General features: G+C 39.5%; 1 protein-coding gene and 1 long non-coding RNA gene across 2 annotated transcripts in view; both read left to right on the forward strand.

Annotated features, from left to right (window-relative positions):
- LOC130691924 (transcription factor glial cells missing-like) overlaps window positions 1-10,504 on the forward strand; it is an 11,010-nt gene extending 506 nt beyond the window's left edge. Inside the window, exons 2-6 of the mRNA XM_057514964.2 lie at window positions 4,669-4,741; window positions 6,072-6,321; window positions 8,077-8,381; window positions 8,452-8,515; window positions 8,633-10,504. Of these exons, the coding sequence (XP_057370947.1) occupies window positions 4,669-4,741; window positions 6,072-6,321; window positions 8,077-8,381; window positions 8,452-8,515; window positions 8,633-9,705 (1,765 nt within the window). The 3' untranslated portion in view covers window positions 9,706-10,504. The remainder of the gene's footprint in view (window positions 1-4,668; window positions 4,742-6,071; window positions 6,322-8,076; window positions 8,382-8,451; window positions 8,516-8,632) is intronic.
- Window positions 10,505-13,306: 2,802 nt separating this feature from the next.
- On the forward strand, window positions 13,307-13,772 carry LOC132088563 (uncharacterized). The gene is made up of 3 exons (XR_009422047.1): window positions 13,307-13,392; window positions 13,463-13,610; window positions 13,675-13,772. It is a non-coding gene; the product is annotated as an uncharacterized LOC132088563 (long non-coding RNA).
- The last annotated feature ends 66 nt before the right edge of the window (window positions 13,773-13,838 follow it).

Genomic DNA, 13,838 nt, shown 5'->3' on the forward strand with positions numbered 1-13,838 from the left:
GCCTCGTTATCATCGATATCAAATGCGACAGAGCCCTTGAAGAGTCCACAATTCGCCATTACTTTTTGAAGTTTCCTGATTCTTGTTTTGTCCGCATTCCGCCGATTGAGTAAAAAAAAAAAAAACAAAAACAAAAACAAAAAATAGGCCGAAATGAATTGTCTTTTAAAAAAAAAAGAAAAAAAAGGCCTTAATGAGGTTGATGGGTTGGTGTGTTACGCACACACACGCAGAGCGAACCCGTTTTTTTTTTTTTGTTTTTTTTTTTTTGCATTTCGATTGCTGCAATATTTTATTTATATTATACAATTAGTTATGCGACGGGCTGCTGGTCCATCGGGCCATTTTTGAGCAAAAACGCGTATCTACGTTTGTGTGTGTGTGTGTGTTTATAAAGAGGTTTATTAGATTCGGGGATATATTTTTTTTTTTTGTTTCTCTTATAAATAAAAACTGCACGGTCTATATATAGTAAGGGATATTTCCAGCAGCTGTTTGGACTGTCACGCATTCCCAGCCACCATTGGCCGGGCCCCGAAGATAAAAACGTAGCGAAATTTATCAAAAAAGGGAAAATCGCTTTGATTCTTGTGTAAGAAGACGAACACGGTGAATGTCGCCGCTGTTCCCAATCGTTATTAGTTAAAAGAGAAGAAAGAAAGAAAAAAGAAAAAACGAAAACAAACTGGTTATTTATTTATTTTATTTTTGTTTTTTTGTTTTTAATTTTCCTTCACAAATGTTTTTATCCGTGACGTTCTGTTTCATCGGTTCGTCCTTCTCCTGACGTTCCGCTCCGATCGTTTCACCAAGGAAGCATTGCTGTGTACCGTAATCGAACAGTCCATTATAGCTCCGTCCTCTTAAGAAATGAAACCAAAAAAAAAAAATTAAAAAAAATAAAATTCAGATATGATTAAAAAGGACAACAATAGAGAGGTCTCTCAAGTTTTTTGTTGTTGTTGTTGTTGTTGTGTTTCTTCACGATATGGTTTAGCCAACACGAGCACGCTAATCATCATCTCGCATATACGGCATCACTTAACTGGTGCCGTTAAAAACCATTAAAAGCAAATGGAAACTAATTTCTCTTGTGTTATCTCCTTATCCATTACCTCCGTTTTTGTTTTTTTCTTTTTTAATTCTCTTTCTTAGTTACATGCATTTAAGTCGTTATGCTATTTCAAACTGTTGAAACCGTTATGAACTAGTCGACTCTTATTTCGTTAAACAATTTCGATTTATAAATGGCATTTTTTTTTTTAAAACGACCTTTTTCATAAAGCTCGGTGTCCTATGATTTCTATTTATCGTTTTTATTGTTACGAATTGAAACTATTTGATTGGAATGTTGCGCCATCGAGCGCGTATAGTGCCCCCTCCATAAGAATCAGCATATCTTTGATTTTGCCTTTCGCTCTTTAGAAGAATAAAAAAAAAAAAAAGGACCGGTGTGGTACGTGGCTCGTATCTTTGATATTCTAGTAGCACATACAGTCCCCTCCCCCTCTCCTCTATACTTCCCTTATTTAAAATGTCTATAAAAAAAAAAAAGAAGCGAATAAGAATCAAAATAATGCAGAGAGAGAGAGAACCTGCTGGAGTTGCGTCTTTGCGTGTTTGTTGTATTGCGCGCGCGCAAAAAGTTCCTCCTCCATCTCCTCCCCTTACTCTTTTTTTTTTTTGGCTTCAGGTTCTCCTCTGTTCGAAGCTCCCTTATTCTTGAATTCATCATCTTTATTCGATTGAATCAACCCCGCCCTTTTTTTTTTTTTTTTTTTTTTTTTTTTATTCTTTTCTTTGCGTAGACGCGCGCGTCTCCTGTTTATGGCTGAATGAGATTTGAATTTCTTTTTATTGTTCCGATTTCTTTTTTTTTTCTTTTCAAATTTGATGGGGTAGGGGTGGGGTCACCCCGAGGGTGTTGGAGTGTCGTATGTTATAACCTGATGGTGATATCCATCCGCGCCTCCATTTTTTTTTTTTTTTTTTTTTTTTTTTTTTTGTAACGTCTTTTCGAATTCCGAAGGAACGACGAGACGCCGTATCGTTCCGATCAAAATCGGAATCATCTTCTTTCCATATTCGAACAGGAATTCCATTGAGGTGCACGGTGAACGTTTTTGCTTGCAATTGTCAGCCATCACGTTTTCGACGCTAGTTTCCTCCGATTTCTAACGTCTGCATATTTTTCTATCTATCTTTTGTCCAACGATTTCCTGGCTCTCTTTCTCTTGTGTGTGTGTGTGTGTGTGTGTGTGTGTGTGTTACGCAATCGCTCAATCTCACGGCGTCGTTTGGCCTATGTTCCTTCCGTTCGCGCTCATCGATAACGCCGTTCAAGATGATTTCCGTTGGGGAATAGTTTTGTTATCGCGCTGAAAACTCGCGTCTTTTTAGCGACTTAAACGAGACGTTAATAAAAATTGATTGGAAAGGGCTAAAACCTGGTGAAATGAAGTGGGAAAGCGTGGCTCGATGGCGTCCGTCGCCAAAAGAAAAAGAACCGACTCGAAATGGATATGTGCAAGTCCTTTGTGAAAATGAAAACAAAAAAAGGGGGGGGGGGGGGAGAAGAGCAAGCGGCAAATTCAATTGTTTTCAATGCCCTTTTTTATTGCGTTAAAATTTATGATTTAAAAAAAAAAAAGAAATGACGAGCGCCGACTGAGAATTGAAAAAAAAAAAAATAAAAACGTTTTTCTATAAAAGGAGAAAAGAGTTGAACAAAACATCAACTTAAAAAAAAGGGGAAGGGGATAAAAGAAGCTGATCGAGTTACACACGAGAGCATCATCCAGGATAGTTTAGTGGGTGGCGGGAATTGGTGTCGCATTTCACCTCCGTCAAAGACGCTTCCCTCCTGTTGTGTGTGTGTGTAATACTAAGCGCATTATTAGAATTAAAAAAAAAAAAAAAAAAAAAAAAAGTCTTGACGCTCTCCTTTTTTTTTTTTTTTTTTTGATGACTACAATTCATCCGGAGATTTCAATGGCCGAAAAAAAAGAAGAGACAATAAAAGAATAAAAATAAAGGGGGGGGGGGGGGGGTGAGCACTTGTTTTGCCCCAGTTTCCAATAGTCATCACCATGGCTGGGCACTTGTTTCTCGCAGCCGAAACGTGGGTGAAAGAAAAAGGATAGCAGGTGTTGTTTTACACCAACCCACAGCATCGTCTCATTCGTCAATTGCTCTTTTCTTTTACGTAAATTATTCCCTGAAAAAGTCCCTTTTTTTTTTTTTTTTTTTTTTTTGTTTAAATGTTTTGTTTGGCTATTCTCATCGCCATTTATTTCTGTCTGTATACGCACGCCCGAGGTAGACTTGACAAGAAAACCAGCAGCGCAAACTCTCTCCCCCCCCCCCCACCGTCTTTTATTATTCGTCTTTCCCCTCTCGGATTATTTTAAAGCTTCGATTACGAAAGTGTGAGACACAACTTTGGATTTTAAAAGAAAAGGAAAAAAAAAAACAAAAAAACAAACAGGAAAGACTTCATCCCCAGCCACTCTGACAGCTATTTATAGAGAGCGACGTGAGCCGAGACAGGATCACACACTGATTGCCGTTTGGCTCTTTGGTCTGCGTATATTTAGATGTCAAAACGAAAGGAACATAACGACTTTTAAATAGAGAAACAAGCGGCTCAGAGCTGGCAAAGTGGGTCTCTTCTTTTATAGCTGCGACTCGTTTTGTCACATTTGGACTTTGAGGTGAAACCGAAAGACCATTCAACGAGATGGATGCATCATTCGAGTGTCGCCACCTCAGCTTCTTAAAATGGAGCCCACCATTTTGTAGTAACACTTACAAAGTGTTTGTAACACTCTCGTTCACGAACAGTTAACGAGCTCACCATTTGTTTCTTTACTTTGTCCACCGCAAGCGCATGGGGCTCGTATGTGGAACGAACTGGCGGATGAGTTCGATGCGCAAACGCGAGCGCACCGACGCAAAAAGAAATTGAATTCAATTACGGGGGAAAGCCCGATGTATATGCAGCAGGTTTTCGTGCGTGTGTGTGTGTGTGTGTGTGTGTGCACGCACGCACATATAATGGATGGGTAGGTGTATCGATGCTCACCTGTTGGCCGTCAACTTCATCAACAGTCAGAGAGTGCGCTTGAATGGTCCGTCAGCTCGACAAGTTTTCTACTTATTCCTCTCAATTGGCTTTCATCTGATTGCATTCGAATATAATTTTTTTTTTTTCTTTTTTTTCTAATGTTTGTTTGTCGGGTTAGTTCGTGTTTTGAATTTTCTTTTCCTTTTTTTTTTTCCTATGGGTGGCTTCACGTCGTGAGTGCGATGGACGCGTGATCTCTTCGTCCCCGATTCTCCGTTATCTCTTGATGCGTTTGATTACTGACAATCTAGCAAGACGTAGATTTTCTAAAAAAAATAAATAAAATAAAATAAAATAATAAAAATATGTATATAAAAATTTATTAAGTATCCGACAGGTCCTTCATGATTCCCTTCGTCTCTATCCATCATGTTTTTCCTATTGGGAGATCTGTTAAAAACCCTTTATGCGTCGTGTGTGTGTGTGTGTGTGTGTGTGTGTCGACATATTTCTATATTTGAAAGAGTCACGAGTTCATTTTCAGAAAAATGTTCAATTCCACTTAATATTTTTTGTTTTTGTCTTTTTTTTTTTTCAAATAGAATGTGCTCTAAAACGACCTCATCCTCAACAACGAACATGGACTGGGACATTAACGACAGCAACATCCCAAAGGTAAAGGAGAAATATCTTTTTCTAAAACAAATTCTTTTCCATTTCTCAGTGAATTTGAAACACATACACACACACACACACACACACACACACAGAATAAAAAGAAATCCAATCGTTTTAGCTAATAAACGAGTGAGGTACGTAAAGAGAAAGAAAGAAAGGGGCGAATAGATCCATCATGGTTCGTTTAGGCTTTGGATGACTCGGGACTCGAGACCCGAGTCACCTCTAATTGATAGTGTCTGGCACGTCATGGCACAAACTGGGGTGATTTATGACCGCCTCAAAACCAACCCCCCCCCCCTCTCTATACAAAGCTGAACATTGTTGGCTGTCTCTCTATCTCTCCACCTACCAACGTGTGTGTGTGTGTCTGTGTGTCTGTCTTTTTCACTCACTATGAACCTTGCCTCTCGACGAGAGATTCTTCGCTGTGTGTAATAGGATAATGATATAGCCCAGCACATAGAAGCAATTACCCCAACCGTTTTTGAACATTTTCTGGAGGAGAAACGATTGCGCGCCCCCCTTTTAAAAAAAAAAAAAAAATCTTTTGTCTTATCATTCTTCTCTGTTAAACGGTAGACATTATTCGGATCCTCTTCTTGGCAGCAAGTAGGCTTTCATTATCGTGCTGGCAAGGACTAAACGAATAGAAATATGGGGAGTATTAAAAAATTGTTTGAAGTAAAAAAAAAAAAAGGGAAGAATAAAAAATGTAGAATTTTTATATGAAAAAAAAAGTAAGCGAGTAATTTTTTTTTTTTTTTTTTTTTTTTGGAATGTTTTGGAGGCCACACGATTTTGAATTGTGGTCTCGGCTTGTTTTGTTTGTTTGTTGTTATTTCATTCGAATCACTAATAACAGTCTTAACGCGTCGAGTTGCATGACAGTGCCGTGTGTAGCTTTCGTTCGTCTTAACACAGTGAGCAATGCCCAAAGCGATTCGAATTGACGATGGATTGAAAATGATGATCATTAGGCCAGCCACACAAGCAGGAAACACGTTTCTTTCATCTCCCACCTTCTCTGTATTTTTCTCTTAATGAAATATCACAAACTACTGTTATCTCTCTCTCTCTCTCTCTCTCCCTCTGCTCAAACCTTATTAGCTTTTATACGCCCTCCTACTACGTCTGTGTGCACACCATCATTTGAAATCTAGTTTATTATTTTTTGTTTTCGATGTTGTCGTGTGCCCTGGAAAACAAACGAATAATATTCGCTATGCACGTCAAAAGAATGGTTATTTATCATCATTATGTATCGTCTCGTTCTCATCTTCTTTTCTTTTTTTCTTTCCTCTTTGTTGGTGATCTGAATTTGCAGGTGACTCGCTATGATCATTTCAATGACTGGGTAGACGGCCACGTGCGCCTAGTCTACCGGCCGGACTGCGAGGAGGCGCGTCGTCACGGCTCCGGCTGGGCGATGAGAAATACCAACAATCACAATGTCCAAATCCTCAAGAAATCGTGTCTGGGCGTTCTGCTCTGCTCCAACAGGTGTATTTTGGACACTGGAGAGCAAGTCCACCTGCGGCCGGCCATCTGCGATAAAGCCAGAAAGAAGCAACAAGGTACTGAATGAATCCTTTTATTATTATTTTTTATTTGTTTTTTTTTTTACCTCAAATTACATCTGAAAATATGAGCTACTTTAGCTGATATAGCAGTTAGTTTAACTAAAAAAAAAAAACAAAAAAAAAAAACAAAGAGAAAGAAATAGAGAAAATGGTAGGATAGGCCTCTAATATTGAACGAGGGCCGCCCGGCACGTATTCAAATGATGCCAACAGGCATACGCTGCTTGAAATGTAGTTTGTCAGCTGTTCCCAATTTTTGTTGCGTGTGCATCTTTATGTACCTATTGGATTCGGTATAGATTCACATGTAACACATGAGGGTGATTGCGCATGATAAGGGCTCTTAGTCGACCGCTACAAAATGCGTATTGTGATCGTGATTATTACGGCCATCGGAAAAAAAAAAAAAAAACAACAACTTCCAAATAGCCTTCACCACGCGCATCGATTACGTATTCCCATTTTTTTTTTTTTTTTTTAAATTGCATCTTCTTTATACTAATAGGATGCAACGCATTTTATTGGCTGGTTTAGTTTAGTTCTTGTACTTCTCCCAATCGCCCTGCAGTTAGTAGTTTCATCAGAACAAACACATCGTCCATATCAATCGAATAAAACAAAAGCAGCGATGCCGATTTCGTCAATTGCATTGCCTACAGCCACGTTTTTTTTTTTTAAAGAAAGCTGCAGGACAAAACGGACTCGAGAGAGAGATTGAAAAAAAAAAAAAAGAAAAGAAAAGCCAAACAAAACTAATGCAAAAGACGTACAGAGTAGAAAATCTCATCCATCAAGATGACTGCGCTTTAAGAATGCGAGTGTGTTGCCACGTTTGTGGCTTTTCTTTAACGGTTTGTTGTGGCTCTTGTTTCTTGTTTGTCTGTTGCGCGCGCCAATTTGTTTACTCTTTTCACCTGCCATCCTTTTCTTTCTTTCTTTTTTTTTTTTTTTTCTTTTTCTTTTACCTTCTCCGGTTCGTCTTTGATTCCGAAGGAAGCCTCGAGTGCCAGACGAGCCGACAGCGCTACAAACTACACGTCAGAAAAGGATTTATTTATTATTATTCGTCTTCTCCCTCCCCTCTCTCTTTCGTTTAAAAAAAAAAAAAAGGATTATTCGATTATGTAAGAAACATGAGAGGTAATAATATAAGTAAATAAAATATTGAAAAAAAAAAGGGGGGAAAAATCTGAAAACCAGCAGGGCCAGGTGATTTTAAGTTTTGATTGCCAGCCTTTTCCGTGTAATCGATGCCTTAATGGTGATCCATTAATAACTATAGCCTCTCAAGTACACACACACAGACACACACACACACACACGTCCACAAGTCTGGAGGAAGAAAAGAAACAAACCCACTGATTTGAGGTTGCACGCGCGTGAGCCTGGCCACAGAAGGGGAAGAACGCAGTGATTATTGATGGCTTCTGTTTTGTTTTTGTACGCGTAGCGCAACATGCAGAGCTACATACCTCCAGTCCTCACTGGGGTTTCCAGCTGTTATCATCAAAATTGATGCGGCTCGTTCCCCATTTCTGTTCCAGTTTTCGCGTCATTTTTTGTTGTTGACTCTTAATTCAATTCGAGTAGGGCATAGACCCCCAACTGATACAGGGAATTCCCATTTTTTCTAAAATGGATAATTCATTTTAAATAAGCCAACCGCCCAATTAAAAGAGCCAATTCAAAATTCATTTAATTTTAACAATATATATATATATTTTTTTTTTTTTTGAATTAATTAATCAGGTAAACCGTGTCCCAATCGGCGATGCAACGGCCGGCTGGAGATCATCGCTTGTCGCGGCCATTGCGGTTACCCTGTGACGCACTTTTGGAGACACACAGAACACGCCGTCTTTTTCCAGTCCAAGGGCGTTCACGATCACCCGAGACCCGAGGCCAAATCGACGGCCGAACAGCGGCGATTGCGCGGAGCTGCCGCCTCCCTGGGTGCTGGCCTCCACCACGCGACATCGGCCGGCGGATCGAGCCACCGACGGCCTAGGGGTTTAGCCCTCCTTCTATCCCGTTCTCAGCAAAAAGTCAACAAGGTACTGCACCTATTGGACATTTACATTTATTTTTGACATTTAAAAAAAAAACATTTATCAATTCAAACAGATTGTGGCCGGTCATTCTTCGAAGCGTGATAAAAATAAGGGCGCGGCCATGGCCGTTGTTAAAGGTAAAAGACTTGTTTGATTCATTTGTCTTTCAAATCAATTGTGTAAAACGACATGTATGATGTACTATAATAGCCTTATTGGTTTTTTTTGTTTGTTTTTTTTTTAACGAAAAGTAGACGAGTTCCCTGTTCAAGTCAGCCCTGCATTCCCGATGATGATGACACCTGTTGAGCCGGCGCCGATGGCCGTGGCCACCGACTACAATCACCAAGTCCATATGGACGAAGGGTACCCACCGATAGCCGCCTATCCAACGGAAGTGCACGATGCTTCTCTGTACTACCACAATCACCACGCGCATCATCACCAGCAGCAGCAACACGTGATGTCGGACGCATCGTCCATGATGGACAACAGTTCCTACAATTTAACTTGTGACTACAACAACACGGCTGGATATTGCCAGACGGACGTCCACCAAGCCAACAATTCTTATCCTTATCAACATTACGCTCCAGCATCGGCTCCTTCGGTCGCTGGAGCACCTCCCTGCGACGCGCAATCTTCTTCTGGTTATTACGGTTCGCCATCCGATCATCACCATCAACAGCATCATTACACGACGCATCAGCATCAGCCGATGACGGACAACAGCAGCTCAGTTTCACCGTTGATCACGACGCCTTACGATTGCTATTCAAGTAGTCACGATCATTTAGAGTTGAAGTACCAAGCGGCTTTCGTCGATGCCTTAGAGAGTCACACCAACACGTCGATGGAGACTCCGCTCACCGAAGTGTCCGCCACTAGCCACAATTCGTCGAGTACGACCGCCAACGATATGGCCGTCAGCGTAGATCCGCTGCAGATCAATGCCAATCTCGTCCAGCAGCTGCCCACGCCGGAATTCCAATACGAGTACGAGACCAACTATGGCAACAATGAATGGACCATGACCACCAGCGGCCATTACGCTGCTAACCACAGCTACCCAACGACGGCCGTTGAGGCCTATCCAACGGATAACAGTTTAACGGGCTGCACGTCCGATTCGGATATATCCGTTTTGCCCAATTACTGTTTCGCCGCTTGCGTGTTCACGACGCCACCAGCGTCCTCGGAGCCGGCCGGCAGCGGCAGCGCTAAAGTTGAGATCGGTACTTATTCGCCAGCGACGCGTCACTTTGAGTCTTACGATAGCGGCCATTATCAAACGTTAAACGAAGAGCCTCTTCATCCAGCCTTATGAGTCGCCTTCTTCATTTGTTTTTTTTTTTTTTGTTTTGTTTTTTTGTGTGTGTTTTCTCTGTGTGTCTCGTTGTACATGTGTATGTCTATTTTGAAAAATGAGAAGAAGCATCCGAAACTACTGTCGTGCCTTTTCTGACACGCTCCACACGTTTGTTTTTACGTGTCGATCTCGCGACTCGTTGATATTTTTGGATGGCGAGTATTTAAACGTTTTCATTTCGAAAGGTCTGTCTGTTCGAATTTTTCATACTGGGAATAGCCGAAATGTTTTTATGCTGCACAATGAGGGTTTTTCTTATCAAATGTCACACGCTTATTCAATTGAATGAATAAGAAACGTTATGTCCGTCTTTTTGTTTCAATTGCTTCGTTTGTTTTAACGATGCGTCCAGTGAACTGTTGCCATTTGCAGCGCCTTCGAGCGCGTTTGAAGCAAACAATGAGAGAAAAAAAAAAAAAAAAAAACAAGTATACACACCTGTCTTTTACAAAGGGAAAAAGAAGAAAATCTATTAGTTGAATCACAATAGCCTTATTGTGAAACTGATGGCCACAAGTGCCCTGATCTCCCTGTATACTGCGATCTATCTGTCAATCTAAAATTCATCCTTTTTTTTTTTTTTTTATCCACACTTTTTGTTTTCAAAGGAGCTCTCCTTTTGTCTCAAGTGTAGTGTCCTTTCGTTTGTCTGTATTTTTTTTTTTTTCCTGATTTAGTGTATCAATGGAAAAGAGGAACACGTAACAAACGAAAAAAGTGGAATCCACATTGACGCACCCATGGCTCAAAATATACAAAAAAGTACTTACCTTGCGCGACTTCCTTTCACTCGATTATATACGCGATTGGGTGTGATGGACACCATCAATGTCCTACAGCGATATGTGCAGTGCGTGATGATGTCCTTCACTATCCACCCACGTCAAAGTCTCCGGTGTTTGTTTTTAGAGAGTGCGGCACACACTAAATATGGGTGGATCTAGCAATGCTCGCGTGAGAATTCAACAAAAAAAGAGAAGAAAGACAAGCCAAAAAAAGACCGTTATAACTTTTTATGTAAGAATGGCAGTGTAACAAAGAGGTACGCGAAGAACTCGTTAGCCACATCTGTAGCTATGCAATATCTATTGTTTGAGAAATCGATGATGATGACGAAAGAAACAATTCAACGAAAACGACCAAGTTTTTTTGTTTTGTTTTTTTCTCTCTCACGTCGACAGGGCCATGTGCAAAGCGGCTAAAGCAACATATAAGACACCGGCCAACAGAAACTGTCTATTATTATCTGCTGGTGGTGACAAAGACGAGTACCGGTTTTTTTGTGAAATCCGAGCTGTCCATTGTAAGTGGCCGTGAGTTTCATTTTCTCTCCTTGACGTCAATCTGTTGCAGCCAGTTTTTCGGTCGAAAATAACTTTTGACAGATGTGGTGACGATTTTTTAAGGCCTTTTTTTTTTTTTTTTTTTTTTTTTTTTTTACCTGCTGTTGCGCTCGCATCAGCAAATCGATCGTTTATCTCCTGTTGGCTAATGGCAAAATGGCACTTAGGCAGTAGCTCTGCTGATCGATGCTGAAGGCGATTTATGCGACTTGCAGGGGGAAAAAAGCCGGTGTTTGAGTATAGGGGAATCGACACACGATTGCTGACAAGCAATCCAGAAGAGGAATAACAATGAGATGTTTCAAAACATATCGGAGAACTTTCCCCTTTCATAATTCTTATCCAAACAACGAAGATTGAGGTGTAGGAACGCGGGCGGGGTGATAGTGCCAACTGTATGAAAGCGTTAAATAGTAAGGTTGACAAATAGCGTTCCCAATCATGAAAAGACGCAAAAACTCAGACATTCCTGACAGATGCAATCGTCGTTGAGGTGAAATTGACGTTGACATTGATATGTCCAAATGAGATTCATGACTAACTCAAATTGGCAAATTGAACACGATCCGTCAGACAGGGTCCTTCGCAGTAAATTATATATCCTTTCCCTCTTGCAAGAGACAATAAAGCTTCGAATAGAACCCTCTAGTTAGTTTATGGTTAACTTTGTTTGGCCACATTCTTGGTTGTTTTAATTTGATTACAACTGGCAGATACTGATTGAGTGCCATAACGAGACATTTACTGTCGTTTCACAGTCAAAGGAAAATATATTAGCTTTTAGTAGTATAAAAATAATAAGGATAAATAGAAAAGCTTTACCAGTTTGTCGTATTCTATAACCCTGCAGTGTGGACCGGTAGTTTCTGTCATATCATGTGAATGTTGTCAGTTTGTCGCAGAACATGCAGGCGACGAGATTGGTTTTTGCGTCGTCTGCAATATCAAAGACTAGTCGGTTGTTTTTTTTTTTTACTTTAGATAACATTTCGTCGTTTGACTTAACTGTGTATACTTTTTCTGGTGCCCATAAATTACCTTGATGTCAGCCAGATTTAGAAGACTAGGTAAAAGCTTTTTATTTTCTTGTTTTGTTTGTGCTGCGTTTGACTTTTTCTTGTTCGATTGATTGGCCTGTATTTTGTTATATTTCATCTCTTTCCCGTTAGCCTGGAGATAGTAAACAATCAAGGTGACATTTGAGGAAACGTACGACCCGCAGTAGGGCTTTTCCACGGAATTCGATCTCCTTAATCACGTTGTTGAAGACAGTCTGCCAAACTCCTTTTTCTGTAGAAGTGGGCATACATTTTACTGATGGATACCCATTTCGTTCCTTATTTCAAGAAAAACAAGACTTGATTACTGAATGTTTATTCTCAAAAACGTTGTTCGACGAATGTATTTTCTTGCCTTTATATTCTTGCTAATTAGAATGGAAAATTGCCGTTCGCTGCATTTTTACATCAAAATACTGTTTGTTTGCTGCCAACTCAAAAGGTCTTTTATTTATTCACATCTGAAACTGCTTTGTTCTAAAGCATTGGCTATGCAGCCATGCATTTGCCTAATTTCTTTCAATACGTGGCCACTGATTTTAAATGACGATTATTTCAAAAACGGCTTACATGACAAAAAAAAACAAATGGTTTTTTCTGAATCAGCGTTAAAATTGGGTTATACCGTGGGATTTTCTTCGCATTCCGAGAGATTTCGATTTTTTCCGATTTTGATAAAAGTGGGAAGGCTTATATAGCCTTCTCACTTTTTCAATTTTGGCAAAATTTTAGATTTCGCTTTAAATACATGATTTCGATGCAGAATTAAACGGGCATCACGAATATGAGGGCTGTTTTCACATGGGACTCATAGCTTTTGAATAAAACGTAAAAAACGGTACAGGTTGGGTTAAAAAATAAACCGGGCTTATATTGTCGGGCTTAAAATTTTTTCCTATTAAAAAACAATAGCATTAAGTTTCATTCGCATAATAATTGAGTTAAGTAAGTAGAATATAACAAATAATTACTGTATAGTTATATGTTAATCAAATAAAGTTATTAATTAAAAAAATTGTATATTTACATGGCTAGAAGAATATGTAAAGTTGTATTTAGAAAATTAAATAGAAGTCTGGCCGCTAGATGGCCAGATTCCTATTTAATTTTCTCATTCATTCCTTCAGACATAGATTGTCTATGGTTACTTGAACACTGGATTTGCAAATGCAGTACAGCTGACTTATGTTTCACATGGTCAGTTGGAGATTTCCCAGGCAAAATTTCTAGTAACTCAGCATTTGGTACCATCTTTACTCTATTTTTATACAGTATCCTGCATGTCTCATTAATTAAGATTTAAATCCTTTTTAGATTGTCACATCAGTGAGCAAGGTTCAGTTTAGGGATTGACAGCCCTCAGCAACTATAACATCTAGCCCATATTCAAATTGTAGCACTTGATTGCTGCCACTGATTCTTCAAAATGCCTATCTTGTATGGAATGCTTGACAGCCAAATGGTACTCTGATGTCACATAAATATCAATTGTTTACTTTATTTACATTTATTAAAAATTTTTGAAGGAATGATTTAAACAAATGCCAAAGGTGAGACATGCTGGAAAAGCTTGATATGAATGTGTAGATGTAGTTTTGGAATTCAGAGGTGCAGCTGGCTGTTGGGTAAAAGTTCATTAAAATTTTGTTTCAATTCAATATGTTTTAGTTACTATTTGTGTGATTACGCA

This window comes from Daphnia carinata, chromosome 1 (genome assembly GCF_022539665.2).
Source record: "Daphnia carinata strain CSIRO-1 chromosome 1, CSIRO_AGI_Dcar_HiC_V3, whole genome shotgun sequence".
Lineage (NCBI taxonomy): Eukaryota > Metazoa > Arthropoda > Branchiopoda > Diplostraca > Daphniidae > Daphnia > Daphnia carinata.